Source organism: Sus scrofa, chromosome 8 (assembly GCF_054392235.1).
Source record: "Sus scrofa isolate SSC_HxYL_T2T_F1_AM1 chromosome 8, Sscrofa_HxYL_maternal_Yorkshire_Landrace_v2.0, whole genome shotgun sequence".
In the NCBI taxonomy this organism is placed as follows: domain Eukaryota; kingdom Metazoa; phylum Chordata; class Mammalia; order Artiodactyla; family Suidae; genus Sus; species Sus scrofa.
The window spans coordinates 134,916,222-134,944,057 of record NC_139390.1 but is presented as its reverse complement, the minus strand read 5'-3'; the positions used below and the strand labels follow the sequence as shown (position 1 = coordinate 134,944,057).

Here is a 27,836-nt window from a genome sequence, read left to right as displayed (position 1 = left end):
AGTCTGCTTTCATAGGATTTCCTTTTGCTCTGATCAAATGTTCTGCTGTGTCTCCATTCTCATCATCTCTGTGTGATTACTTACAACTTAGGATAGAAAGTGTGGCTTTTCAAACCCCCCAAAGCTCCACATTATTGGGTTCTAAATCAATTTACATTATAGCCCACAGACATGAACAACCTCTTTAAGTAGAATTGTATTTTATTCCTTCTCTGCTTTCTAATGCCTGAACGTTAGCCCAAACATAACTCTTTCTTGAAGGACTTAACAGAGTTGCAAGAATTAGCCACAACGCTAGTGTTCTGAAAATTTCCTATCAGTTTTCAAAATGAGCAACTATTTAGCCAAATACTTCAAAACCACACATGCAGGATCAGTAACCATGCAACTGTGAAGAATGAAGTAGATCATTTTTCCCTTACTTTTTCTCCTCTTTTCCCAACACTTCAACATTTTAGGGTCTGCTACTTTTTGACAACCCATTTCTGGTGACAGATTTGGCATAAGGGTGCTTCTGTCAGCAAGGAAATAAAAGCATTAAATACAGAAAAGAAATTATTCAGAAACTGTATAATACTGAGATTCCTGTATGCCATATAAGAGGGTTCATCTCTACTGTAATTTTCTTGACCAGTGTGTAGCAAAATAGCTGGTAGCAAAATAGCATCAGCTCTTTCAGACAAGATACTGACAATGACTCGATGAGAAAGGAATAATTTCGTCCCAGGTCTCTTAGATCTGAGTGAATTTTTCACTTCATTATTCTTCTCTCAAAGTGTAATGTGAAATTCTTGAGAATATAAACATCATAATCTACAAGTCACGACAAGTGAGAAGCAGTTACTTCATGCTGAAAGGAAATAACTTTCTGAGAATATGAAAAGCAAGGGACAGAAATAATTGTTCAGGGACACTGGGCTCTGATTCTGATCCAGCTCCCCAGACCATCTGCAACCTCACTCACCTTTGTCCAGGTAGCCTTGTTGATGCTGAATTTTCTTTGAAAATCAAAGCCATGGTCATCAAAACAGTGTCGTACTGGTACCAAAACAGTCATACAGACCAATGGAACGGAATAGAGAACCCAGAAATAAACCCTGACACCTATGGTAAATTAATATTTGACAAGGGAGGCAAGAACATAAAATGGGAAAAAGAAAGTCTATTCAGCAAGCATTGCTGGGAAACCTGGACAGCTGCAAGCAAAGCAATGAAATTAGAACACACCCTCACACCATGCACAAAAATAAACTCAAAATGGCTGAAAGACTTAAATATAAGACAAGACACCACCAAACTCCTGGAAGAGAACATAGGCAAAACATTCTCTGACATCAACCTCATGAAGATTTTCTCAGGTCAGTCTCTCAAGACAACAGAAATAAATGCAAAAATAAACCAATGGGACCTAATCAGACTGACAAGCTTTTGCACAGCAAAGAAAACCAAAAAGAAAACGAAAAGACAACTTACAGAATGGGAGAAAATAGTTTCAAATGATGCAACCGACAAGGGCTTAATCTCTAGGATATACAAGCAACTTATAGAACTCAATGGCAAAAAAGCCAACCACCCAATGGAAAAATGGGCAACTGAATAGACTGTTCTCCAAGGAAGCTATTCAGATGGCCAACAAATACATGAAAAAATGCTCCACATCCCTGATTATTAGAGATATGCAAATCAAAACTACCATGACATACCACCTCACACCAGTCAGAATGGCCATCATTACTAAGTCCACAAATAACAAGTGTTGGAGGGGTTGTGGAGAAAAGGGAACCCTGCTGCCCTGTTGGTGGGAATGTAAGCTGGTACAACCACTATGGAGATCAGTTTGGAGGTACCTTAGAAATCTATACATAGAACTACCATATGACCCAGCAGTCCTACTCTTGGGCATGTATCCAGACAAAAGTTTCCTTAAAAAAGACACATGCATCTACATGTTCATTGCAGTACTATTCACAGCAGCCAAGACATGGAAACAACCCAAATGTCCACTGGCAGACGACTGGATTAGGAAGATGTGGAACATATACACAATGGAATACTACTCAGCCATAAAAAAGAATGACATAATGCCATTTGTGGCAACATGGATGGAACTAGAGACTCTCATACTGAGTGGAGTAAGTCAGAAAGAGAAAGACAAATACCATATGATATCACTTATTACTCGAATCTAATATAGGGCACAAATCATAGACTTGGAGAATAGACTTGTGGCTGCCTGGGGGGAGAGGGAAGGAGTGGGAGGGATTGGGAATTTGGGAATAACAGATGCAAACTATTTTTCTTGGAATGGATTTACAATGAGATCCTGCTGTGTAGCATTGAGAACTATGTCTAGATACTTACATCACAACACAACAATGGGAGAAAAAAGTATTGTATACATGTATGTGTAACTTGGTCCCCATCATGTACAGAGAAAGAAAATAAATAAATAAAAAGAAAGCTTGAGCATGATAAACATTTTTTTAAGCACAACAGCATAAATTGTTAGTGTATATTTTTTTCTGAGATGGTAACATAAACTCCAGTATAAAAGGGCAGAGATACAGCAAACATTAGTCTATGTTCTCAACTTTATCTGGAGGCTACTTGCAGGCCATGTGTTAAGGATATCTGTGTACCTCTTTCAGAAACCAGGGGTCAGGGATAATTACCCAAGACACATTGATATATCCTTAGCTAAATAATTTCTCATGCTTTCTTTTTTTTTGGTTGCACCCATTTCAAACCCACATCACTGCAGTGACAACACCAGATCCTTAATCTGCTGTGCCACAAGGGAAACCCAATAATTTCTCATGCTTAAAGTGAGTTTGTAGGTGCACATGCAATGTGTGTATGGCTTCTTCTTTAAAATCCATAACCAATAAGAAATTCTGTACTCTAGAGTTCTAGTTGTGGCTCAATGGTAACAAATCTGACTGGTATCCATGAGGATGAGGGCTCAATCCCTGGCCTTTCTCAGTGTGTTAAGGGTCCTGGTGTTGCTGTGAGCTGTGGTGTCATTTGCAGATGTGGCTCAGATCCTGTGTTGCTGTGGCTGTGGTGTAGACTGGCGGCTACAGCTCAGATTTGACCCCTGCCTGGGAACTTCCGTATGCTGCACCCGTGGCCCTAAAAAAAAAAAAAAAAAAGGAAAAAAAGAAGGAATACTGCTGTACTCTAAACTTCTATGAAGCAATTTAATAATCTATGCTATGTCATGTTACAAGTATCCTTTTTAAAATTTTTCTGCCTAGAAAACTTAGATGATTGTCACAGATGATACACTTGTCATTCTATTAGAAATAAATACCCTAATAAATATATGCTGAATTTAAACATTTAAATAAGTTTTAGCCTCTCAAAAGAGGCTACTACCTACTAAATTTTCCAGATAAATAATCTTGTTAATCTCCACACTGCATAAGGTTTAATGGTGGCGTTTATGTGGCTCCTGTGAGCCTCTTCTCATAACATTTGAATTATTATACTCATACACTGAGACAGAAAGAATATATGACAAACCTATTTAACTGATGCATCTATGGAACTTTTAAACACTTTAAATGAATTATCTGCTTTGAGCAGGCAAATATTTATAAAATTAGCCTTTGATAAATCAACTGTGCTTTCAGATTCTGAGGCACCTCAAGACTTAGATAAATAAATATGTGACATTATTTTTTTTACTTAAACATGTATCTGAAAATATTTTCATATTGCCATGCTAGAGGGCTACTACAGTTGTTTTAGAAACTAGCTAGTGTATAGGTATCTGGGCTAAGAAGTATAAAGAAAACCTGAGCAGTATTACTTGAGTTAAAACGGTCTTAGACCACATGTGCTCTGGTAAGATCACACATTTTCCCAACTATTTAGAGATGGAAATTTTTCTTTTTGTGGATGCAATTTTATTATTATTATTATTATTTTATAGTGATCATAACAATCTAATTTCACAGGATTTCCATCCCACAGCCCAAGCACATCCCCTCACCCACAAACTGTCTCCTTCTGGAGACCAGAAGTTTTTCAATGTCTGTGGGAAATTTTTCTTAATATGTGTCTACCTCTGTTTGAAAGGTCTTGTGATATTTTAATCTTTGGAAATGCTGAAAATATATGAGTTTAAATTTGAAGATATTTCTCCCTCAGTCTTTTAGCATTGAAATTAATTCATGGAATATTTAATTTGATGTGGAGAAGAGGGAGCAATATCCCTGCCCTCTGGAGATGACTGCAAATTACTTGGAATTCTGGATGGTCACGGGCATTCAGTAAGTCCAAGTTTAAGTCCTGAAAGTAAACAGTGATAGGTCAAACTGCTGGAAGCTCTCCATGTCTGAAAAAAAATCTTTTACTCTACGCAATATATCTTGTTATGTGCATTATTTGTTGGTTAAAACAAGATTTGTTTTTAAATCATTCATTAACATAGGTAAAATTGAACTATGACTCCTAACATTTAATTTAAATATTATCCACTACTCACTTAGTACTTGCAGTATGCCAAGGATGGACTTTGGTGCTGGAATCTCAAAAATAATCAGTCATGCCATCTATAAGGAGTGCTGTAAGTTGAATGCTCCGATAAGTAGGTCCTGGGTTTAAGGTTCAGTGCAAGTGATTAATATCAAAGAAGCACTCCCAGATAAAGCAATAAAGGCGTAGAGAAAACAGGAACCAGAAACAAAAGAGCCAGGAAATGAAGAAAATTCAGTGGACCTTCCAAACTCAGCCTGATCCTGTAGGAAGCTCTGAAGGTCCAGTTACACCTCAGAGTTTGTCCTGTCTCTAAGCAAAGGAGAAGGGCTCTTGTATTCCTATTGGTCAGGACTGGAGTCAGTTGGGGTAAGAGCATGGGAAAATGCTGAAAACTCAGGTGCATCCAGCAACTCTATAGGTGAGGAGACTCCAGCGCTCCAAGCAGTCTTCTGAAGGTTGCAGGTATACATCTGTAGAAGCAAAGCATGCACGAACTTGGCAAGCAGGCATGGAGCTGGCCAACGTGTGGAAAACAGTATGTGCTGGTCACTGGCAGTGATTGCTACCCGAAGTACTTGTTCTGGAGGAGGGGATAAGCCTTCAAAATACTGGTGTAATAAATATATTAATATATTGACATTCAAAGCAAGTAAAAATTCAGGAAGAGGGTTGGGTAACTCTGGATGGTCGTGATGGAAGTCAAGGAATATTCGAGTAGAAAGATGAAGAGAACAACTAAACGCTTATCTGCCTGCCACTATAAACAAAGTAATGAAAGTATAAGCCTGCTTTTTCGAAATGCAGCAATTCATATTTTACGGTTAAGTTTCAGATATATATGAAAAGTATCAAACGCATTTATAGAACTCTTGTGATCATCAAAAATCTGATTTATTTATTTTTTTTTTAGGGCCATACCTAAAGCATATGGAAGTTTACAGGCTAGGGGGGTCAAATCAGAGCTACAACTGCTGGCCTACACCACAGCCACAGCAACTCAGGATCGGAGTTGCATGTGTGACCTATGCTGCAAGTCACAGGAGTCCTGAATCCTTAACTCACTGAGTGAGACCAGGGCTGGAACCCCCGTCCTCATGGATACCAGTTGGGTTCACCACTGAGATGCAATGGGAACTTCCATGAAAAATCTGATTTAAGAAGCTATTTATCATTTGCAAATCTCATCATAAAGTTGAAAGCTAATTTACATGAAACATTAAAGAATTATGATTTTTTTTTCTTTGGGGGAGGGCGAAAGAGAAAATAATAGCTGTATTGATTTGCTAGGCAAAGGGGGACACAGTGGGCTCGTGCCTTCACAAACCGTTTGTCCCCGATTAATTATTTTGTTGGTTTCGTAGCTTTGCTCCAATAGCTGGTCTAATATTATGTGCTTTAACGTATAATTTTATAAATCTTTACTATGTGACTGAATATTTTTGTTAAGTATGATAATCAAATGTTGATCATTTCTACCTTGAAATACATTTTTAGCATCTGCTGTAATAGAGCACAGTTTATTTCATGACTTCTTGATTGTGTTCCACGTCTGCATTATAATATGAAAAATGCTGCATGGTCAAATAAGTTTTGAAAACCCCGCATTAAAAGTAATAAATCAGGAGGGGGATATGCCAGAAGCATAATGATGGCAGTAACAGGAAGGGACACTTGATAGAGTGGCAGTAATTCAAGCTGTAGTCCCAGTACAACAAAGCATCAGAGAGTAACCAATGCTTATAATGACATTCCTAATCATAAATTAGAATGAACTGTGGTTCAGTATACTCAAATTAATAAGTCAAAGGCATATGTAATAGATTTTAAAATAATGTCTATTTAACGTAATTTTTAAAGAAAATTTGAAATTGAAATGGGAACCTCAGTTATACTGCAAAATATAAAATACCTCATTCCATAGTGATGTTGGTCAAATAACTTGTACATTTTAAAGTATGAATTCTACTTTATGAATGACCATTACTCATTTACTATTTACATAGCTAGCGTTATAAGGGTAGTGTGGTGCCTTGAACATTAGCCTTTCATTAGCTAAGCTAGGTTCTTTGTCCAGACTTTAACACTGTCAATCATAAATTACAAAATTATTTTATTTTAGACCTTCATCTCCAAACAACATATGGCAGTATCAAATGCATTAAACTAAACTAAAAGTTAAATGATCTATTTTATTTTGCTCATTTCTCATTCAAATGCAATTAGATCCCCTATTGACCCTCAAAGTTATTTCTATTTTTTGAATTTTAAATGCATGTTCTTTATTATTTCTAACAATGTCTCTTTATTCGTGGAAAAATTAAAGCAGCTAATATTATCTTAGAAAGATAGGCACAGTTTTGTAATGTTATACTCAGGGTTAAAACTCAGTAGGGTGGTACTTCTAGGGATGAGGTTAATGATGAGATTAGGCTCATTAACTCTTATTCTACTTCACAGTGGCCTGGGTTTTCAAATTGTCTTTTAAAATATAGCTAATGTTTGTTCATAACTAAATGGAAGTTCATGATCTAAGACTAGAACTTTATATGTGTATACATATTTGATCTTCACAAAAATATCATGAGATAAAATCTGTAAGAACAAATGTTAAAATACTATCTACGTTTTAGTGATGTGAAAAATGTTTTACAGGTATAGTTTAAAACAATTTTTACCTGGGAGTTCCTGTCATGGCTCAGCGGTAACAAACCAGACTAGTGTCTAGGAGAATACAAGTTTGATCCCTGGCCTTACTCAGTGGGTTAAGGATCCAGCGGCTTTGTGGTGAGCTGTGGTGTAGGTTGCAAATGCTGCTCAGATCTGGCATTGCTATTGCTGTGGTGTAGGCCAGCAGCTGCAGCTCCGATTCAGCCCCTAGCCTGGGAACTTGCATATGCCATGGGTGTGTTCCTAAAAAGACAAAATATAAGAAAAATAAAAATTAATAATTTTTACCACAAATTCACACGTTCGCATTTACTATTTCCTAGCTACAAATTAGAGTGTTATTTTCCAGATTATGAAGAAAGGAAAGTAATCATAAACTCAACTTGTATTTCATTCAGGAAAGAGACTTTGTTAACAGGATGGTTAACAAAGTTAACCATTGATGTGGTAAGAAGAATGTGTACAAATGATAAAAGGTGGGGGAGTGGATTTGATGGCTTGGTGTCCTTTTGATAGTTCGCTGTGCAGCTGACCATCAGGTGTAAGACTTAGTTCTTATCATATTTTGCAACTAATTATTGTGTAACTTCTGGAAAACTCTACAGATTTCTGAGTCTTATAAAGTAAGGCATGGGTCTAAATTATTTCTGAATTCTCTAAATTTTGTTATACTCCAAAGTTATGCTGCCAGAGATACACCAAAGGCAGTTCATCCCCTAAATGTCTAATGCATGTCTTGCACAATACTAACTACAATGGAAAAGACAGAAGAAGGAAATAAGGAAGAAAGGAAGGAAAGAAAGCTGGAAGGAAGGATTATTGGGGAGGAAGGGAGGGAGAGGGAAGAGAGGAAGGGAAATTCCTATTCTTCAGTTTATAATTTAGTTGTCAGACAAAAAGGCACAGATATGTTAAACATTCTGTGAGCAGTCCTTTCATGACAATGAAAGTGCCATGGTAACTTAGAAATTCATGTTTGATAGTCTCAACCAGGACATAAGAACTGAAGAAGAGTAATGGCTATTGTGGTAGATAAAGAACCCTGGACTAAGAGTCAGAAAATTTCAAACAAATATCATTTTCACAATATTATTCTTATTTAGTGGGAATAGTAATAATTATTGATGTTGGTCATAAATGAGGTACTGTGATAAGTACCCTATATATATTTTAATCCTTAATTTTATTGAACCAAAGATGGAGCCTTCACCTTTTGGTGATGAAAAGCATAACTTACTTCTTTTTATGGTAGAAAAATTGTTTGTGTTAAGAGGATTTTCCTTATATTCAGAAAGTTTTAGAAATTGAGTGAGCAGTCATTTAATGTTGGCTGGGCAGTTAATTTACTTAGTCTGCAGTATGATGGTTACTTCCCCTGCTTAATTGAGAGAAAAGGTCAATAGAAAGTAGGAAAGAAAATTTCAGTATAGTTCCTTTGTGTTCTTCGTGCAGCTTTTAGTGCCAGTGGAATGTTTTGTGCCATAGACAAAGGTAATGGTTCAAAATGTTCTATTCTTTAGGGGCATGGAAAATGGCTTCATGTTTGTTTGGTTTGTTTGCTTAAGGAAGTTTCCAGAGCTAGGCTTAACTCTCAAAATCTTTTTTTCTGTTTTACAATGAGTCAGAGCGCTTATTAAATGTGGCAACCTCTGCCAAATGTTCCCGTCACTATAAAAAGCTTCATTAAGCCAGGATATTGGGTGCTTTCTCAATGCATGATGTGTTTTGTGTGTGTGTGGTGTGTGTATATGTGTGTGTGCAGGTGTGCATGTGTTCCTGTGTTTTAATTTATGAAACCAATTTAAACACTGCATTCATATAAAGCTGGATACAACCCTAAATTTTATAGAGAAGAAAAGATGTTTGGAAATCATGTCCTATGCTACCAAATCTGAATGCCAATGAGCTACAATTTATTGATATAATGCATTCTCTATTAATGTTGCCTTCTTTTGCTTTCAGAAGGCATGTAAGGCAAAGGCCAGAATTGGAAAAATATTTGTTTTCTTTTTTTTTTCCTACTCTTTCTTTGCTAATCCAGAATTTTGGATCTCTCTATACTCTGGCAACCATTAGGGAACTAAAAGATGTATAATTGAAAAATAAATTAAAATGTTAAATTTGAGGACACGGTGCTTTGAATAAAAGCATCTGACAATGTGACCTTGATAAGTTGATCAATTATAAAGATCTAGCATAAATGAGGAATTTTGTGGCTCATAGACTAAAGAAGTTTTAAAATACATCTAATACAATGACATATTATAAGGAATTAATTTGTAGACCAAATCACTGAACTGTGGTAATTAAGTGATAACATCTCTCTTCTTTTGCCCACTTTCATTGTATAAGCTATTGTGTAGGAGTCTAGAACTCGAATCTGAAATCTCTCTTAAAATGTTCTTTATTAGTTTCCTTTTAGGGTAGATATTTCTCCTTGAAGTATCATAGAATGTTAGATCCAGAAAGGAGTAGCAATGGAACTAAACCTTTTACTGACATAGGAGGGAAGTGTAAAGGCAAAGCAATTGCGATTGGCAAGGTCCATGCGAGATCCTCTGTGGTCACGTGATATTCTTTAGCTCATTTAGGGTGAATCTCAACAGCTTATGAATTTGAGGAGGAAAAGCAGATTCTATTTACATCAGTAGAGTTTGCTTTACTTACTGATATTAAACCAAATATTTATATCTTGATACCCTGGGTGATATGTATAATTTTTTGAGAAATTTTCTTTACATTATGGTATAAAATTTTTTATCTTTATTGAGTGTAAGCACTCTTGGAATTAAATGAGTATAGTTGGGTTAAAATTATTTAGAACAGCTGTTGGACAAAAGATATATAGATAACCTAGGACCGTAATTGACCTCCTCAATGCTACTAAATTTATTTAATTATGATTTTTAAATTAATTTAAATACCGTACTTTGTTGAAATAGTTACTCTTATTAAAAACTCATTGATTCTCTTCTCAAATACAAAGCTTATATCCAACTATTTTTTTTAATTTATCGTCAGTGAACATTAGAGTTGGATTACAGTCATGTTGATTTTTTTATTTTGCTTTAATTGAAAATAAAGCGTGCATCTAATCAGAGTGAATAATATCCATAGACATGTGCACCTGTGTTTTGTGTCTGAATTTATTTAAATTCACATTAACTGATTAGCTCTTGCCAGGCAGTCCCACATTTAACAGTTTTTCATAAAAATGCCTCATTGTTTATTTTGTATATTTATCTCTTTGGATGACAAGATGGATATTCTAACATGCTGAGTATTTTATTATAGTTGAAATTAATCGAGAAACTGTTAAGTTATTAAAGGTATGCACAGAAAGCTATTTAAGTCTTATCAAGCAGAACTTAGAAGAGTTTTCAAAAGTAATTTACAGACATGATTTTGTTTTAACCTAATTATCAACATTTATAATGATAAACCATGTAGGAGTTCTCTTGTGGCACAGTGGGTTAAGAATCTGGGGTTGTCACTGCAGTGGCTCAGGTCACTGCTGTGGCATGGTTTCAGTTCCAAGCCTGGAAACTGTTACACGCTGTGAGTGCAGAAAAAAAAAATGTATATAATAAACTATATAATAAGTCCTAATTGAATAATGCTGGTTTCTGTGAGATGAAGATCATATGAACCTGTCCTGAGGTGGGCTCACAGTTTTAGCAGACAGGCACATAAACAATTTCAATATAGCATGATCATAACTAAAGTCTAGCACTTATTTAGCACTTTACATGTGCCTGCTCTGTTTTTAGTGGTTTAATCTCATGTGCTCTTCCCAATGTCCTTAAGAAGGGGTTCTGTTACCATCCCCATTTTACAGAAGAGAAAACCACTGCCCAGAAAGAATAGATAACTTGCCTACGGAAACAGAGTCAGTAACTTACTGAGTCAAAGTTGAAACCAAGCAGCCTCAGTCTCACTCCAAAAAAAAAAAAGTATACTTGGGCAACCATTGCCCAAGTTCAGAGATAATGCTGAATTATGGCTCAGGAAATGAGTATTGATATGCTAGTTAAAGGTTGCACAGTGATGGGAAAGGAAATTGTTTAGGAAGGTTAGAGATGGAGACAATGGAAGAGCTTTCTGCAATAAGAGAAGGGATTTAGGGAGGGCAAGGAGCTATGAGACCAGTGTATATCTGCAGGCTCTTACTAACACAACAGTCTTCATAACGCCTGAAGAAACAGACCCTTGGATATCTGTTGAATATACAGATTCCCAGATTATGTCATAGACTCTCTGCAGTGGGGCCAAGATGAGCCTTTGAATAGATCATGTCAGGTGATTAACTGCTTTGTATCATAAATTTCAAGATCCTCTGCAAAACTGTAAAGATTTGGGAAAGGTCCAGAGATAAGGCCAGTGAGGTCGATCACAGTAGGCCTTTCAGATTGTCCTTCTTCTGATTGGATTATCTCACAAAAACATTAAACAATATTTCAAGAAGTTCCCATTGTGGCTCAGCAGTAACAGACCCGGCTAGTATCCATGAGGATGCAAGTTCGATCCCTGGCCTCGCTCAGTGGGTTAAGAATCCGGTGTTGCCATGAGCTGCAGTGTTGCCATGAGCTGGAGCTTGGATCCCACGTTGCTGTGGCATAGGCCCTCAGCTGCAGCTCCAATTCAACCCCTAGCCCAGGAACTGCCATATACCACGTGTGAGGCCCTAAAAAGCAAGCAAACAAACAAAAAAAAACCAATATTTCAAAATAATTCATACTAAATGTTAAATAGGTTAAAAACAAAGGAGTAAGCAGTTCAACAAAATGCAACAAAATTTGTTCTTTCGCAGTTTTATTTATCTTCACAGAATGTGAAACATTTTATTGAATGCTGATTCTCACCTTTTATTAGATACTTACTGCCTTCCCCATCTTTACCCCCAAGAAGCCTATTTATTTGCTTCTTGAACAAATACTTAGAAGGCCTTTCAAAAAATGTGACCAAGTTCATCATTCATTGATCTAGTCAATCATTTATCCTAACGCTTCTCAAAATTGGTGGCAAATAAAGATGACCTGAGAAGCTTTTTATAAAGAAGTATAAAAGGAATATGCCTTTATAAAAAGGAATCTGCTGTGTAAAAGCCTTTTTACCCTGTACTTGAGGAATACATGTGTAAGAAAAGTACACTACCTACAGGGACCTTGAAATCTAGAAAATAAGATATATCCCCCGAAATGTAGTAAGTTAAGACATGATAAGGGTTCCAAAGGGGTGCAGATAATGTGCTACAGGAGTTCAGAGAATCGCAATATTGCTTACTGTGGAAGGCAATGAGAAGATTTCACGAAGAAGCAGGCATTTGAGCTTAGCTGTAAATGGGGATGAGATTTTGATAATAGGATTACTGGAGAAGGGCACTTCTAAATGTTGAGGTGGACAGGTCAAATGACTGAAAGGGAGTTAAGTATCAGGAGGGGGACAATGGTTAAATGGATTGTTGGAAAATAACTGATAATTTGTCTTGGGAGTGGGACTCATTTAGCTAAGGGCGAGGGAATTAAAACAGGAGGTTGTTCTCGGTTTGAGAGGCCAAGACGTCAGGCTAAAGAGTGTGGAATTTATTCATGGCCTAGATGAAGTTTTGAAAACTTTTAGCAAAGGAGGGGCATGAAGCACCATGTCTCAGAAAGATCAATCTGATATTAGGGTGTGGGAAGGATTGGAGAGGGGAGCGATTGAGTTGCGGGACCTCTTAAAATATAACATAACAAAGATTATGATATATTAAATCGGGTTTTTACTCCATTATAGGGGGATGAAAATGTGGAAAATGACAGTTTGCAAAACAAGCCCTATTTAGAAATGGACCTTCCCCTTGTATTTTGTGACTGCTTCTAGTAAGAAAATAAAATAAATAAATAAATAAATAAATAAATAAATAAATAAATAAATAAATGGAAATAAAGCTTCATTTGCTCCCTTTCAGGATTTTCCTCTCTCATAAACTGGTTATGTCAGCCCTAGGCGTATTTGCTATAGGAAGATGCTAAACTCTTGTTTTATGGGAGCGTGATAGTGAAAGAAAAATTTAAGCGGAAGTCGTTTTCGTTTCCAGGTAGAATAAGCTATCTGGTGGCACTTGTCACAATCACACTCATGTTATGGAGTCTGAAGAAATAAATGACCTTCTTGCTCCTCCTCGCAATTTCCTGAGTAACACCTTTCCTGCCTCCCTGTGACCTCTTGGTTTGAAGCTTGAAGTCCATCAGACTATTCTTGTTTCCCCTCCTTGCTGTGGTCTCCATGAAGCCCCATCACCCTCCTCCCCCATTCTCTAAAGGTTATAGCTCCTTACTCATTTTCATTATTTCTAATGTTGCTCCTGAAATAGTTCTTATTTATCCAAATTGTTGCCTCACCTTGGCATCTGAGCTCCTGAAACTCCTGTTTTTTCTTGTAATTTTGTTTTCCATCCTATCTCAAGCAGAGTATCAAAGTACTTACCTGACGTCTCCACTCTGACTGGAGATGGAATTTCAGGCTTAATGTGAACAAACTGAGTTATTGATTTATTTTGCATTTCAAATGTGTTATTTTTTCAGTCTCTCCTATCCCAGTAAAGTCCTATTCAATTCTTCTGTTTGTTTAGGCACAGCCTTAGAAATCATCCCTGTCTCCTTTATTTCCCTCCTAGTCCATGTCTAAACCATTAGAAAAATTCTGTCCTTCTATCTTTAAAATATATATAGTCTTCAACCGGTTTTCACCACCTTTCCTAATGAAACCTTGTCCAAACCATCATCAGTTCTCAACATATTACATCATCTTCTAAATTATCTTTCAGCCTCCATGTTTGTCTTCCTGTAGTCTCTTCTAATCTGGCATTTGACACATTTTGTTTTACTTATTTTATTCCGTTACTAAATCGAGCCCACACTCAAGGGGAGAAGATTACACAACAGTGCAAACACAAAACATCAGGGATCACTGAAGGCCATTCTGGAAGCACCTACTTAGACCACATATTCAATTTTAAGTGTTAGGCCTAGCACTTCCAATTTAGAGTGAGAAGCTTACTAGCACTCTATAGAAGACACATAATTCAGCTGTCTTTCAGTTTAAACGCTGCCAACATTTTCCTACCTAGCAACACTTGCAAAGTCCAAGAATGAAAAAGCACTCTTTCCTTCCAGTTCAATGCTACGCCACCGAATCTGCTCATGAAAAGCTGCTCTGTATAGTTCAAAGTCAACCAGCAGCAACCTGCAACTCCTAAGGCCCTGGCATCTGACACTATCCATAGTCCTTGTCTTTTTGATGTTTCTGAGACCCAGAGGCTCTGCTGAGACCCATTCATCCCACAGTCCATCACTTAAGACTCACAAGGAGGTAAAAATAGCTCCTTGCCCATGGGAAAATCTCCATAAGCTACAGACAACTTTCAGGTTAAAACTCAGGATTTGAGGCTTAAAGCTCTCACTCAGACCTTAGCCGTAAAAAGCCTGCTGAAGTGCTGTTGGACAGAACACATGCTCTCTGCATGAGATCCGGCTAGCAAAAGAAAAAGGAATGAGCTGAGCCAAGCACATGGAGTTCATCCATCCCAAATTTACCAGCAAGAAAAGTGATTGATTCTTTGCTAGGCAGAGTAGTTGAGAGTGTAACACTAGTAGAGCTCCTTCTACTTGGAAAGAAACACCAGGAAAGAGGAATCAGTGTTCCCTGCAGACTTCAACAATTTTCAAATATTTTATTTGCTTTATAATTTTGTTTATTTTTTATTTTTTTTTTCCTATTTTTTTTTTTCTTCTTTTTAAAACAAGTGGCCACACATGGAAGTTCCCAGGTCAGGGGTCAAGCCACAGCCACTGTAGAAGCAACGCCAAATAGTTAAGTTGTGAGCCACACGGGAAGTCCTAACTTTGTTTTCTTTAAATGCAGAAATTTAAACCTAGTCACATATATCAATCTCTGACTTTACGATTTATTTACATTTACGTTTAGAAAAGCCTTAGAAAAGCCGTCCCCATTCTATAATTGATAATGTTTAACCTGTGTTTTCTTCAGGTTCTTTTTTTGAATTGTTTTTATATATAGCACTTTAACACATTTAAAGTTTATTTGAATGAAATTTAGGGTGTATTTTTTCCCCTAACATTTAACCAATCAATAAATCACAGCGTATTTAATAACCTGGTATATTTCTCTTCACCTATTGAAAGTACAGTAAATCTTGAACTCTCAAATTTCTCAAGTAGGAGTAAAATTCAGTACATTAGCCTTGGAGGAAAATTTGATAATATATGTGAAGTTAGCCAATTATATACATATTCTTTAACTGAAACTTTATAGTTCTATAAATGCATTAAAATAAATAATCACAGCTATGTATTGAGTATCATCACAGTATTAATAATTAAAAAAATGGAAATACAAAAATTCAAAAATTAGGAGCCTGGCAAATGAATAAAGTTATTCTTACCTGATGGAATTGTATGCATTCATCATAAAATACACTGAAGGAAAATATTTGATGTTAGAAAAATCCTGAGTTTCCTGTAGTTTGGGGCAAAATTTAGAAGAGATAATGTGCATTAATTCCAGTCAACTACATTTCACATAAAAAGACTGAAACAGAGTACATGCATATTTAATCAGTGATGACCTTGATTGGTTGGATTTTTGTTTGTTTATCTGTTTACTTAAATTAATTATTCCTTTTTCTAATTTGTGCTTTTCACCCTTGCTTATCTCCTCTAAAGAGTTTAAGATAATAGGAGACAGGGACTATTTTTATTAAGCGTATATTATGAAATCTGGGTTGTGGTAGGGTCTCAATACTGCTTGTTAAATGTTATTAATGAAATAAGACCATAATTTCAACTTGTGGCAGCAGCAGAACGTACCAAGGATGTTTAAGAAATATTAACAGAGGGATAATAAAGATTCAAGTCATAAGGACTTTTTGTTCTTTTTTTTGTTTTGTTTTCTTTATGTGTTTATTGAATGGGTTCAAAAATGAAGGCATTATTTGTAAAAAAAAAAAAAAAAAAAAAGAAGGAACAGTCCAGCACCAATTGCTTTGGATCTAGTCTTAGAGATTAAGGATGAGGGATAGAATTTCTCTCTCCTTAGGAAAAATACTAAGTAAAAATAGAAACTCGACCTTATAATATCTGTACAATAACTCAGAGAAATCATATAGGGGCTTTAATGTTCAAATATCAGGCACTTCTGGAGTTGGCAGATTAAGAGTAGAAACTGCAGTTTCCTAAAATTGAAACAAACCAAAAGTAGAATTAATAAGCTAGTCATTGTTGAGATAACTGATACAGTCATCAACAAAAATAGCTGGTTGGAAAAAAATATATTGATGATAATATTAACTCCTGCTATCTTAAATTATGTTGCATTGTGCGTGGCATGAAGTCATTGTTTTTTTGTTTTTTGTTTTGTATTTTTGCCTTTTCTAGGGCTGCTCCCAGGCATATGGAGATTCCCAGGCTAGGAGTCTAATCGGAGATGAAGCTGCCGGCTTACACCAGAGCCACAGCAACGCGGGATCCGAGCCACGTCTGCAACCTACGCTACAGCTCACGGCAACACCAGATCCTCAATCTACTAAGCAAGGCCAGGATGGAACCCTCAACCTCATGGTTCCTAATCAGATTTGTTAACCACTGCACCATGACGAGAACTCCTCATTGTTCTTTTGGTAGTTGATTCTTAAATGACTTTAAATGAATGAGAGGATATGAATATTGTCATTGCGGTAAAGCTCTAGCATTGCTCAAAGGAGTAAGTGCTTAGATTATAAATGATTTGTGTTTATGCATTTACCACAACTTGATGTAAACAATACTTTGAGAGAAGCTAATTGCTACTCTTTTTCTAACTTTAACTTTATAATGAACAACGAATCTTCTCTTCTGTAATGCAGTTTCTGAATGATTCTCTTCGCCAAAACAAACAAACAAACAAAACCCCTCAAATACGTTGACACCCTGAACGCCAAGTTTAGTTTTCAATGTTAGTTAATATATTGACCAACATCTGATTAAGTACAGTTTCTTATTCATCTGGTTATTCTGAATCATCCCCACAAAACATACTTGTCCCTATTTGAGTTGACAAAATTTAATTTCCAAAACTTCCAAACTAAGAACAAATTCCTGATTTCTCCTGTGGAATCCACACTGAAGGAATGAGCTGGTTTACATATTTGTTATAGACCTAATTTAGGTTACTTTGGGATTTGATCACAACCTCGATTTAGTTTTGATTTAGTGACAAAATAGTGAAGTAGCGAGATTAGTAATTGGGATTGATCACAAGATCAGAGTAGGGCTAAGAGCAAAACTAACTCAACGCTAAGCCAGGCATTTATTGGGATATTATTCTTTTAACAGTCTTTGATTATTGATATCAGTTTTTTAAAAAAGCTGTGCTTTTAAGAATTTCTGTGATACTAAGAAGGCGACCTTTAGCTAGAACATTTGTTTATCTTGTGGATCTATTCTAAAGGCCTTTTAAAGTAGAGAAAACATGGTGAAACAGTAGGGAAGATTCACTTGTTAGCCTCATATTGGTGTGTAAACTGATAGATTCTCCATGCAAGACAATTTGGCAGCACATTCAAAATTAACAACCGAATATATCTTTTAGTCCAGTAATTCTACATTCAAAAAATTCTTATGCATATGATGTAAGGTTATTACTCATTTTAGCTCTCTCTGTAATAGCAAAAGAGTGGGAATGTAGCTCTGGCTAGTTTTTTTGTTTGTTCTTTTGGGGGGGTTTTGGCCACATACATGGCATGTGGAAGTTCCCAGGCCAGGGATCAAACCTACGCTACAGCAGTGACCCAAACCACTGCAGTGACAACACTGAACCCTTAACCCACTTCAACACAGGAAAGCTCCAGCACTGGCTAATTTTATTATGATGTAGCCATAAAATGAAATACTATGTACTCATGTAAAAGAATCAGGGAAGTCACTAAATAAAAATACATGGTAATTTGAAAAAATCAAGTTGAAAACCAGTAGTATAACATGTTACCCAATATGCATAAAAGAAAAAGTGACTATATGTGTATGCATATTTACGTACATGGAGATATAGATGTGTGTCTATTTGTGTTACATACATATAAAATTTGTATAAGGTTATGCAATAAATTGGTCAGATTAGTGTCCAATGGATGCCTGGAACCTAGGACTGGAAGAGACATCTTTTCCTGAAAAAATATGTTGTGCTCTTTGAATTTTGGACTGGTAAATGTGTTATCTAGTCGAAAGTACATTTAAATCTATGTATCTTTCTATCTGTCCATCTACCTATTAAATAAAAAGAGAATAAGGGAATAGATTCTTTACATTCTTATATCCTTTTTTGATCAAATCTCATGAAGCTCCAAATGCAAAAAAAAATATAATCTGACAAAATTTAGAAAGTAATTTAATAAATTGTTTTGTAATCCCATACATATTACTAACTTCTCAGCCTAAAATAGAATAATGTCCTGGCATTTTCTTGAGTCAGTCAAGTCCAAATTTTAGATTCTGTAACTTGCAACTTCCCAGCCATAGTGCTTATTCCTACATCAGAAAGGATACTTAAATCTTAGGCATACTCTTTTGTGAAAAGTATGTGCCCATGTAGAGCTGGGTTATCAATATGTCAAATATGTCCTCACAACTCAAGTTTCTCCCTCACCATTTCATGTCTTAGCCCTGTGTTAGATTTGTCTCTAGGGATATCCCATCTACTCGGTGACCTCTGTCAATTCAGATAGAAACATCTCAGCAGAATAAGGTAAATGAAAGTACCTCTTTCCCAAAATTCCAACATGATTCCCAGGTTTGAGCTTCATTTAAGTAATTTGGCTTTTGTGCTTTTTTTGTATCCAGCAAGAATGGTTGGGTATCCTTGGTCCATACCTATTTTAAGGATATTGGATTAACATTACTCAAAACAAAGGAATTGAAAGTTTGAGGAGAAACCACTCCTCAAAGGAAAATTCAAATGTTGTTACCATAATAAATGGGATCAGATGCTGAATTTGATGCTGGATTGGCTATTAAACTGGATACTGGGTAACAACTACATAATGCTTTTATAAAGAAAATCCCTACATATTCATTGAGAAAAAGACAGGACTAATAAAAGATGTGACTCAAATTGGTTAGGTTGCTAAGCTTGGTCTGAGTGCAAAGAACTAGTCCTGATTTAGATAATGAACTCTTTTGGTTTACTGCTGAAACAATAAACAAATAAGCCTAGGATATACACTGCTTAAGGAATGATGTGAGTAGAATCAGCTTCCCCGTGGCTCTCCTGGTTCCTCACAGAGCTGGACCTAAAATTCAGAGGTCAGCACCTGGGATTGGAGGAGCCTAGGGCTGTTGGCTTATTGCCATTTGCAGAATATACCTGACGAAGGACACAGTGCATTAAAGCTCAAGGGTCAACTCACTAATATAAAGAATGTCTTTCTGTGCCACAGTTAGATGCTCTGAATTCCCTTCCTTACTAATGTTTTTTGGACAGCAATGCCAGTGAGACGAATGATAGCAGAATTTAAAACCTAAGGGCAGAGAAACGTAATGTGTACTCAACTCTTATTGAATAGCTGAATGAATAAATGAATGAATTTTCACAGAAATTTGGAACATCTAATAAAAACATTTTTAAGAAAAGTAGCCTGTTTAATACTATAGAAATCTAAAACATCCTATGTACATTTTTAGTCATAGCACAGCTGATTTTAAAACAATGCAACTTGGTTTGTAACATGTGGTGCATATTTTTTACCTAATTTTAGAACTATGAGAATACATGTCCAAATTAGACTTAACCCATTTAAATGTCATTTAGCTTTATTAGACCTAAAGAATTATTTTATACCATACTATTTTACCCTAAAAGCTTAAAAATAAAATATTTCACTTACATTCAAATCTATGTTCTCAATAGATGTAAGCCAAATTGATCATGTTTCACTTCAAGAAATCCTTATAAATAAATTGTAATTCTATAGGACAAATCCATTAATTATGCTTTCAGTGAAGGTGTAATTAATGGATCTATACTAAGGAGTTATGGCATTCAGTAAATGTTAGTAATGCAAACTCACTCTACCAAGCACCTTAAGAGTACCCAAACAAATAGATCATTTTACATGGATGAAGCCTTCCTCCTCATTCATGTATGGAACAGGGAGGCATGAAAAAAAAATTAGCATCAGCTTTTCAGTGACATCTTCATAGAATGTTAAAGATTCTTTGATGAGAGGTGATGCATACCAATAAAATGATCTATTGAAATTTATTTTTACGGAAGTTGTTAACAGTCCTTGTGAAAGCTTAGAAACTACAAGTATAATGACAATAACATATCATCATCGTGAAAAGCCTGGTTATATTGCTCATGAAGAATATCTTTAAATAAAGTTTTTATTTCAAAATAGTTTCAGGTTTATAGAAAAGTTGCAGAGATAGTACAGAGAACTCCCTATACCCCTTCTCCAATTTCTCATATTTTTACCATCTCCCTTCGGCAGAATGCATTTATCACAACCAAGAACCAACATTGGTGCATTACTGTTAACTAAACGCAGCAATTTATTTAGACATCACCAGTTTCCCCTAATATCCTTTCTGCTATTTGAGTATTTTATCAAAGATGCCACATTATAGTTAGTCATCATGTCTCCATAGCAACATAATCAGTAACAGTTCCTTGTCCTTGATGACCTTGACTTTGGCTAGATTTTTGCAGAATGCCTCTCAATTTGAGTTTGTCCAGTGTTTATCACATGATTAGATCGACGTCACTGGTTTTGTGGAGGAAGACCACAGAGATCAAGCACGCCACCCATCACATTACATCATGCTTTTACATACTATCTGTAGGAAGTTAACCTCGACCCCTTGGTTGAGCTAGTGTTTGCCATGTTTATCCACTGTAAATTTACCTTTTTCCCCTCTTCAGACTCTACTCTTTGGAAGTATGTCACTAAGCACATCTTGGGGCCAAGGATGTGATGTTAAATTCCATCTCTTGAAGACAAAGTATTTGGAATAGTTCTGTAAGCAAGATTTGTCTCATATCCTCAATTATTTATTTATTCAGTCATTTATTTATGTCTGAACTCATGATTTTTGTTTGTTTTATGCTTTAATTATACTCTAATACCATGTTATTTATTTTGTTGCTCAAATTGTTCCAGCTTTGGCAATTAGGAGCTCTCTCAGTTTGGCTCGTTTGTCTCATTGGCACACTCCTTCCTTTTATCTTTGGAGCAATTTTTCAGCATTTCCTTACTCTGTAGCACAAGCTGTTCATTCCTTGCCTCATCCCAGGAATTACCTATTTCTTAAGGAGCTCTAGTTCCTTTATTAGAAGAAATCAAGATTCAGGCACTGGGCATTAATATAGAATATTTTATTTAATAAAATTAACACATTTTGGAGTTCCCATTGTAGCTCAGTGGTAATGAACCCAACTAGTATTCATGAGGCTGTGGGTTCAATCTCTGGCCCCATTCAGTGGGTGAAGGATCCAGCGTTGCCTTGAGCTGCAGGGTAGGTCATAGATGCTGCTCAGATCTGGCATTTCTGTGGCTGTGGTGTAGGCTGGCAGCTGCAGTTCCCACTTGATCCCTAGCCTGGGAACTTCCATATGCTGAAGGTGTGGCCCTAAAAAAAGCAAAAAAAAAAAAAAAAAAAGCAAAAATTAGCATTTTTCCTAGAATCAGAGGGAAAATAAAATATGGCTTATATAAGAAAAATATTTTTAATACTTGTGGAAAAATTCTGCCATTTTCATGGATAAAAAGTAACTCACTAATTTATGAATTAATGAAAACATTTGAAACTGAATTATTTTAATTTTTGTATTATTATATAAATAGCTGATGGCAAATTTTATACACAAAGCATTGGCGTTATCAAGTGATAGGTCATTTATTAATCCATTGAGAGTTCTTTATTTCTTTATGTCAAAAGAAAGACTAGAACCCTATGTTTCTCAAAAGGTTTTTACAAGGAATTCACATTTATATATGTCAGTAGTAAATTAATAGTAGAAGCTAAGAGAAGGTGTGACATGCAAGTTTCAACATTCTTTTCAGCTTTAGTAGGTATTAATTGTGTACCTTATTCATTAATTTCCCTATTTGGTGACAGCATTTTGAGTGCAAAATCCTTTAGTGTAAAGTTTGACCAGTGAGAGTTGAGCAATGTTAGTTGAGTGTTATTACATTTTCCTTTTTTTTTTTTTTTTTTGGTCTTTTTGCCATTTCTTGGGCCGCTCCTGCGGCATATGGGATGATCCCAGGCTAGGGGTCCAATCGGAGCTGTAGCCACCAGGCCACGCCAGAGCCACAGCAACTTAGGATCCAAGCCGCGTCTGCGACCCACACCACAGCTCATGGCAACTCCGGATAACCCACTGAGCAAGGGCAGGGATCAAGCCCGCAACCTCATGGTTCCTAGTCGGATTCGTTAACCACTGCGCCACGACGGGAACTCCCCTGTTATTACATTTTCTAACCAAATATTTTAAATTATTTATAGTAATAGATAATATGCAATTTTCCAAAATTGTGATCTAAAATTTAACCTGGGAAAATTGTTAGTAATATAACAAAAATATTTTCTTCTATGTTCATTATTTTTGGGGGGAAAGAACGCTTATGATTTGCAGGTATTTACTGTTCACGTTCCTGATTGTTTAAATAAGCTTAATTTTGTAAAGTTGTTTTTTCTAAACAATAACTTCTTGCAATCCTGACGTCAGTGTTGATAGAGTAAGTACTAGGTTGGTAGTCAGAGCTGGTACCAGCAATGTCGTTTATCTCCTCTTTCCAGCCCCTTGTTAAGTTGTCCCTGATTATTTATGTACATATTTATGAGTCATCTCATAGGAGCCAAGAGAAGGTCTGTTCAGCCTCCTGCCACTGTTTTCCTCTAGTGTGGTACCATTTTCATGTAAATCTATCAATAACTTACTCTTTATCAACAGTGTAGCAGCTCTTAAGATGCCAAAGTGGCATGGTGTTGGCAAAATTTCTCTATGTCCTTAAGTCATTTTTTTATAACAGTAGGAACTTGGGGACTATTCCTATCTTGCTTCTTAGAATTAGATTTAAAAACGCTCTTTTTATTTCCACTTGTACCCTCTTTTTCCTCAAACACAAGTCAACAGAGATGAGGAGATACGTTGAAGCTTTATTTCTCTCCTGCCACGCGTCTGCCCAGGAAGTTCCATAATCACCACTCTGAGAAGAGTCTTGCATATTAACTTTAAACTTTTAATAGCTTAACAAAGACTTTTTCTCCTCCCACAACACATTCACAGGCAAATAATATTTCAGTATTTTAGTTTATTGTAATTAAAGTTTGGTTAAGCCATGAGTAACTGTAAGATTCCCAACTGGCTAAAGTGTCTGAGGTTACTTTCTAAAATACAAACTAATCTTTCTGAAAATGTTTGTGCTAGAACTTAAACAGTACAAATATGAATGTTATTTACTGTTTGTTAAACACCAAAAAATTGCAAAAATATTTTTAAGAATAAAATCCTAACTCTGCTGTGTTTGGAAAATCATGTGTTGATCTGAAAGGTTAGTAGAAGGAAACATATGTGAAAAATCTTTGTGAACTTGAAGTAAGACACGATTTCTTAGGTGAGGCACCAAAAGCATAAATCATAAAAAACAAACCAAAAAGTCCAATAAGATGGAGAGTTTGGTTCTTTTAAAGACACTGTTAAGAAAATGAAGAGGTAAGTCATAAACTGGATGAAAATATTTATAATAAATATCTATGACAAAGGATTGCTATCCAAATAACCTAATGAAAAAGAAAAATAGGCAAAATATTTGGATAGACACTTCAAAAAACAAGATATATTTACTAATGGTCAGTAGGCTCATGAAAATATGCTCAGCATCATTAGCCATCTAAGCTATCTTAACTTGCATGGAAATACAAGTTAAAACCACAACGAGCTTCCACTACAGACCCATGGAATGGCTCACATTTTAAAAACAAACAAATGAAAAACAGCATATCGTTTTTTATGAGATACCATGCAAATGAAAACGCAAACTATGACATTTTGGAAAACATTTTTTCGTTTCTTATGAAGTTAAAATAATACATGAGGGAAGGCTTTGAGGTGATGAGACTGTTCTCTGTCTTGATTTTGGTGATAGTTATACATGTGGATACATTTGTCAAAACTCATCTAACTCTACAATTAAAAAGTTGTATTTTAGTATAGGTATATTATACTTCAATAAAGCTGATTTAAAGAAAAGAGAGGTTGGGGGTCAGGGATGAGATGCTTTGCTAGTTTAGACTAATTATATTCTACAAACAACAACAAGTTGGGTAGTTTCTTCAAAACTAGATGAGTAGAAAGAACTGTGAAGAGAATGAAAAGAGGGCGATATTCACCAGAATAGCTCTGATATGCTCCAAAGTAAGCACTTGTCTAGATTTTGTTATTGAACATAAAGGTTCTCAGTGTTAAGCTCAGTTTGGGAAAAAAAATAAACAAGAATTTAGAAGGGGAGAAAGGCTATCAATTTGAGTGAACTAACATTTTAAATGCAGGAACAATGTTAGTTCATATTTATTTAGTAAGCCTAATGTTGGAATGAAGCAGGTATTTATTGGACCTAGAACCAGAAAACCAAGCTTTGGGACACTCAGACAATCAGAATTAAGGTCAGATTTTTTAAAGCTGTCATGACTGTCTAGTGAAGTCTCCAGTGGGTCAGGAAACCTAAATATGTGGGGAAATTAAGGAGCTTTCTTCTGTTAGGGTGATTTACTCCTTTTCAGAATAGGTTTTCTGTATTTCCATGGAATTAACTTTCATGTTATTGCAAACCAGCCATTTCTCAAGACTCTTTAAATATATTAAAATCAAATGAAGCCATAATTCTAACAGAATAATTTATGAAGTAAATTGGTGGAAGAACCCATATTTTTAACTTTTAAGAACTTCAAATGTAACTAAGAGTATTTTGTTAATTTGTATTTAGATATACAATTGCCTCTGTATTACTATCATTGAATGAAAGGGTAAATGAATTAAAATTAAAATATGAAGTATGGATAAGACATATCTGAACAGTTTACTATAGTATTTTATCTAAAGGTCGAATAAATTGGAATGATACCTAAATTACATATCACAGAAATACAGACAACAAGCTAAAAATTAATATATATTGTCCTATTTTTTGCTGTGTATTTCTGAACTTGACAATTAAGTGCAGTTTATCAGATGTTGTCACATAAGATTGATTTGCTTTTTTAAAACATTTTTTCTCAAGATTTCCTAAAAGCAGTAGAATTAAAGTGTCATACTGTAAGATGGATTTGATAGTTAAAGCTAGAACAAAGTTTTTTCTAAGAATGACATTCAAAGAATCAAGGTTACATGATGCAAATTTTAGAGTCTGCTCTTCATAGTACTTAGAATGACACATTTATTTCTGGGAAGTTGTGGGAGACCTCAACCCTAAAAGAAGTTAACCATGAAGTTTTATTTTGAGCTCATCTTACGAAGTTAAAAAAACCTTCATCTGATCCAGGCTTTTAAATTTCCACAACTGAATGTCATATCTGTCTCCTGAATATATGATTGTTGAGAACATAATACTTTAATATGCTGTGCAAGAATATCAATACTTTAGGAAAATATAACTCAACTACATATGAACTGTGCTCTACCACTTGCTTAATTTCTCATGAAAAATCTAATGAAAGAAACAATTCAAGTCTTGTTTTTCTATTTCTGCAAAAATATTTCACTCATTTCTTACATTAAAATCCTGCAGTAGGAGTTCCCGTGGTGGCTCAGCAGAAACAAACCTGACTAGCATCCCAGGACGCAGGTTCAATCCCTGGCGTTGCTCAGTGGGTTAAGGATCCGGTGTTTCCATGAGCTGCGGTATAGGTCACAAATGTGGCGCTGATCTGATGTTGCTGTAACTGTGGCATAGGCCAGCTGCGATTCTACCCCTAGCCTGGGAACTTACATTTGTAGCCCTAAAAAGAAACACACACACACACCCTGCAGTAAATTAATTCCTAAGAAAACCTCTTTGTTTCTCCATTCCATCATATAATCAGATAGTGAAAATCAGCAATTAAAATATTTCCTGCTTTTGATTTAATTAATGTCCAAGATGTTCTGAATAAATTTATAAATTATCAGTAAGTAGCTCACCTCAGTTATCTGGTGCATATATTTTCCTGTTTCCCTTAGTGGATTATTGTTCAGTTTTTTATATAATTTCCTCCTTTAAACATTGTAACTCAATGTGCGGGCTTATCTCCATTTCTGAAGTAGGTAACTGTTATCTAAAAATTTATGCTGAGTGTTTTGGTTCCTATGTTTATAGTTCATTATTTCTGGACCAGACAGCCAGAAGTAATCCTACGTTAATGGATTTTTAAAATGTGTCCGGTTTATTGTACACCTGAATCAAATGAATTGAAAATAATCTTTGAATAGAAAGAGATTTTAAGAATTTATAACAGCTGCAGGTCTATTATTTGAATTATTTTTTATTGGAATTTAAGTCAGCCAGACTCTACCTGTTGTTCCCTTATCTCGATTATATTTAATGCATGTTTCTGCTTTAATCTTTACTGCAAGTTTTCCTGTATTTGTGTCCATGTACATTTGGAAACAAAGCTGAAAAAAATGTAGGTAGGCATTTTTTTCCCCATGTTTCATTTGCTTTTTTTGCTTAATTGAAAGAATTCCTCTGAAAGAATGAGTTAAGAGCATAGTAAAATTATCTCTGTTTCTACCTATTATCTTTTTCTTGCTTTTGGAAAAAATAATTACAAGCTTCTAACCCACATATTTTTTAGTTAGGCTGATCTCTTATTTAAGAAGTTTTAACTGAGTAGATTTTTAAAAGACTAGAAGAGAACAGCATTAGCAACATTCCAATAACTCTCTTATATTTGTGTAAATGGTTTTGTCCTTAAATTTTCATTTAGCTGAATATAGTAAGAATGTTTGTCAAGAGCTATGAGTATGGGATTTGAAAATTTGATATTTCTTCATTTTGCAATTGTAAAATAATGGCTGATATATTTTTTATAATGAATAAAAACTGGGTACAATGATTTAAATCTCCATAAACGGAAAAAAGGAATAACACGTATTTGAAAACTGGCCTGAAAGGCAAGGAAATAGGAACGTAATTACAGATATAATTATCAAAGTAGGTAAATGTATATGTTAAACAAATATAATACTAGATACTCTTAATATAAAAGATGGTTATTATATTGAATAAAATGCATTGACATGCAAATTGAGAAGTGATAATTTGACTAATTTCTTATGTATTATTTCTAAGTAAGGAATGATACATTATATAATAATAATTTGAATTTTTCTACATCTATATTTTTCTACATCTATATTTTATTTTAATAAGAATTAGATTCTAAATTAGGAATAATAAAAGTGACTTAGAGAAATACCTCTTTAATTCAATCTTGTTTTTCTTGTAGAGTGCAGATATGAGCCCAACAAGTAGCACCACTTCACTTCCTGTTAGTCCTCTTACTGAAGAGCCATTGCCTTTCAAGGTAAAAATAAACAAATTTTTAAAAAAAATAATAATTGTTTGTAATATTTTTAGGATCTTTAAAAATATTTTTATTTTACTA

General features: G+C 35.2%; 1 protein-coding gene across 18 annotated transcripts in view; it reads left to right on the top strand.

Moving 5' to 3' along the window:
• The window catches only part of CCSER1 (coiled-coil serine rich protein 1), a 1,212,324-nt gene that overhangs the window by 460,804 nt on the left and 723,684 nt on the right, over positions 1 to 27,836 (top strand). For all 18 annotated transcript variants that reach the window (XR_014813355.1, XR_014813354.1, XM_021100741.2 and 15 more), the window contains one exon: positions 27,678 to 27,755. Coding sequence is in view for 16 of the 18 variants with exons in the window: in XM_021100741.2 (XP_020956400.2) it covers positions 27,678 to 27,755 (78 nt within the window). In the remaining 2 variants the exon portion in view is untranslated. The remainder of the gene's footprint in view (positions 1 to 27,677; positions 27,756 to 27,836) is intronic.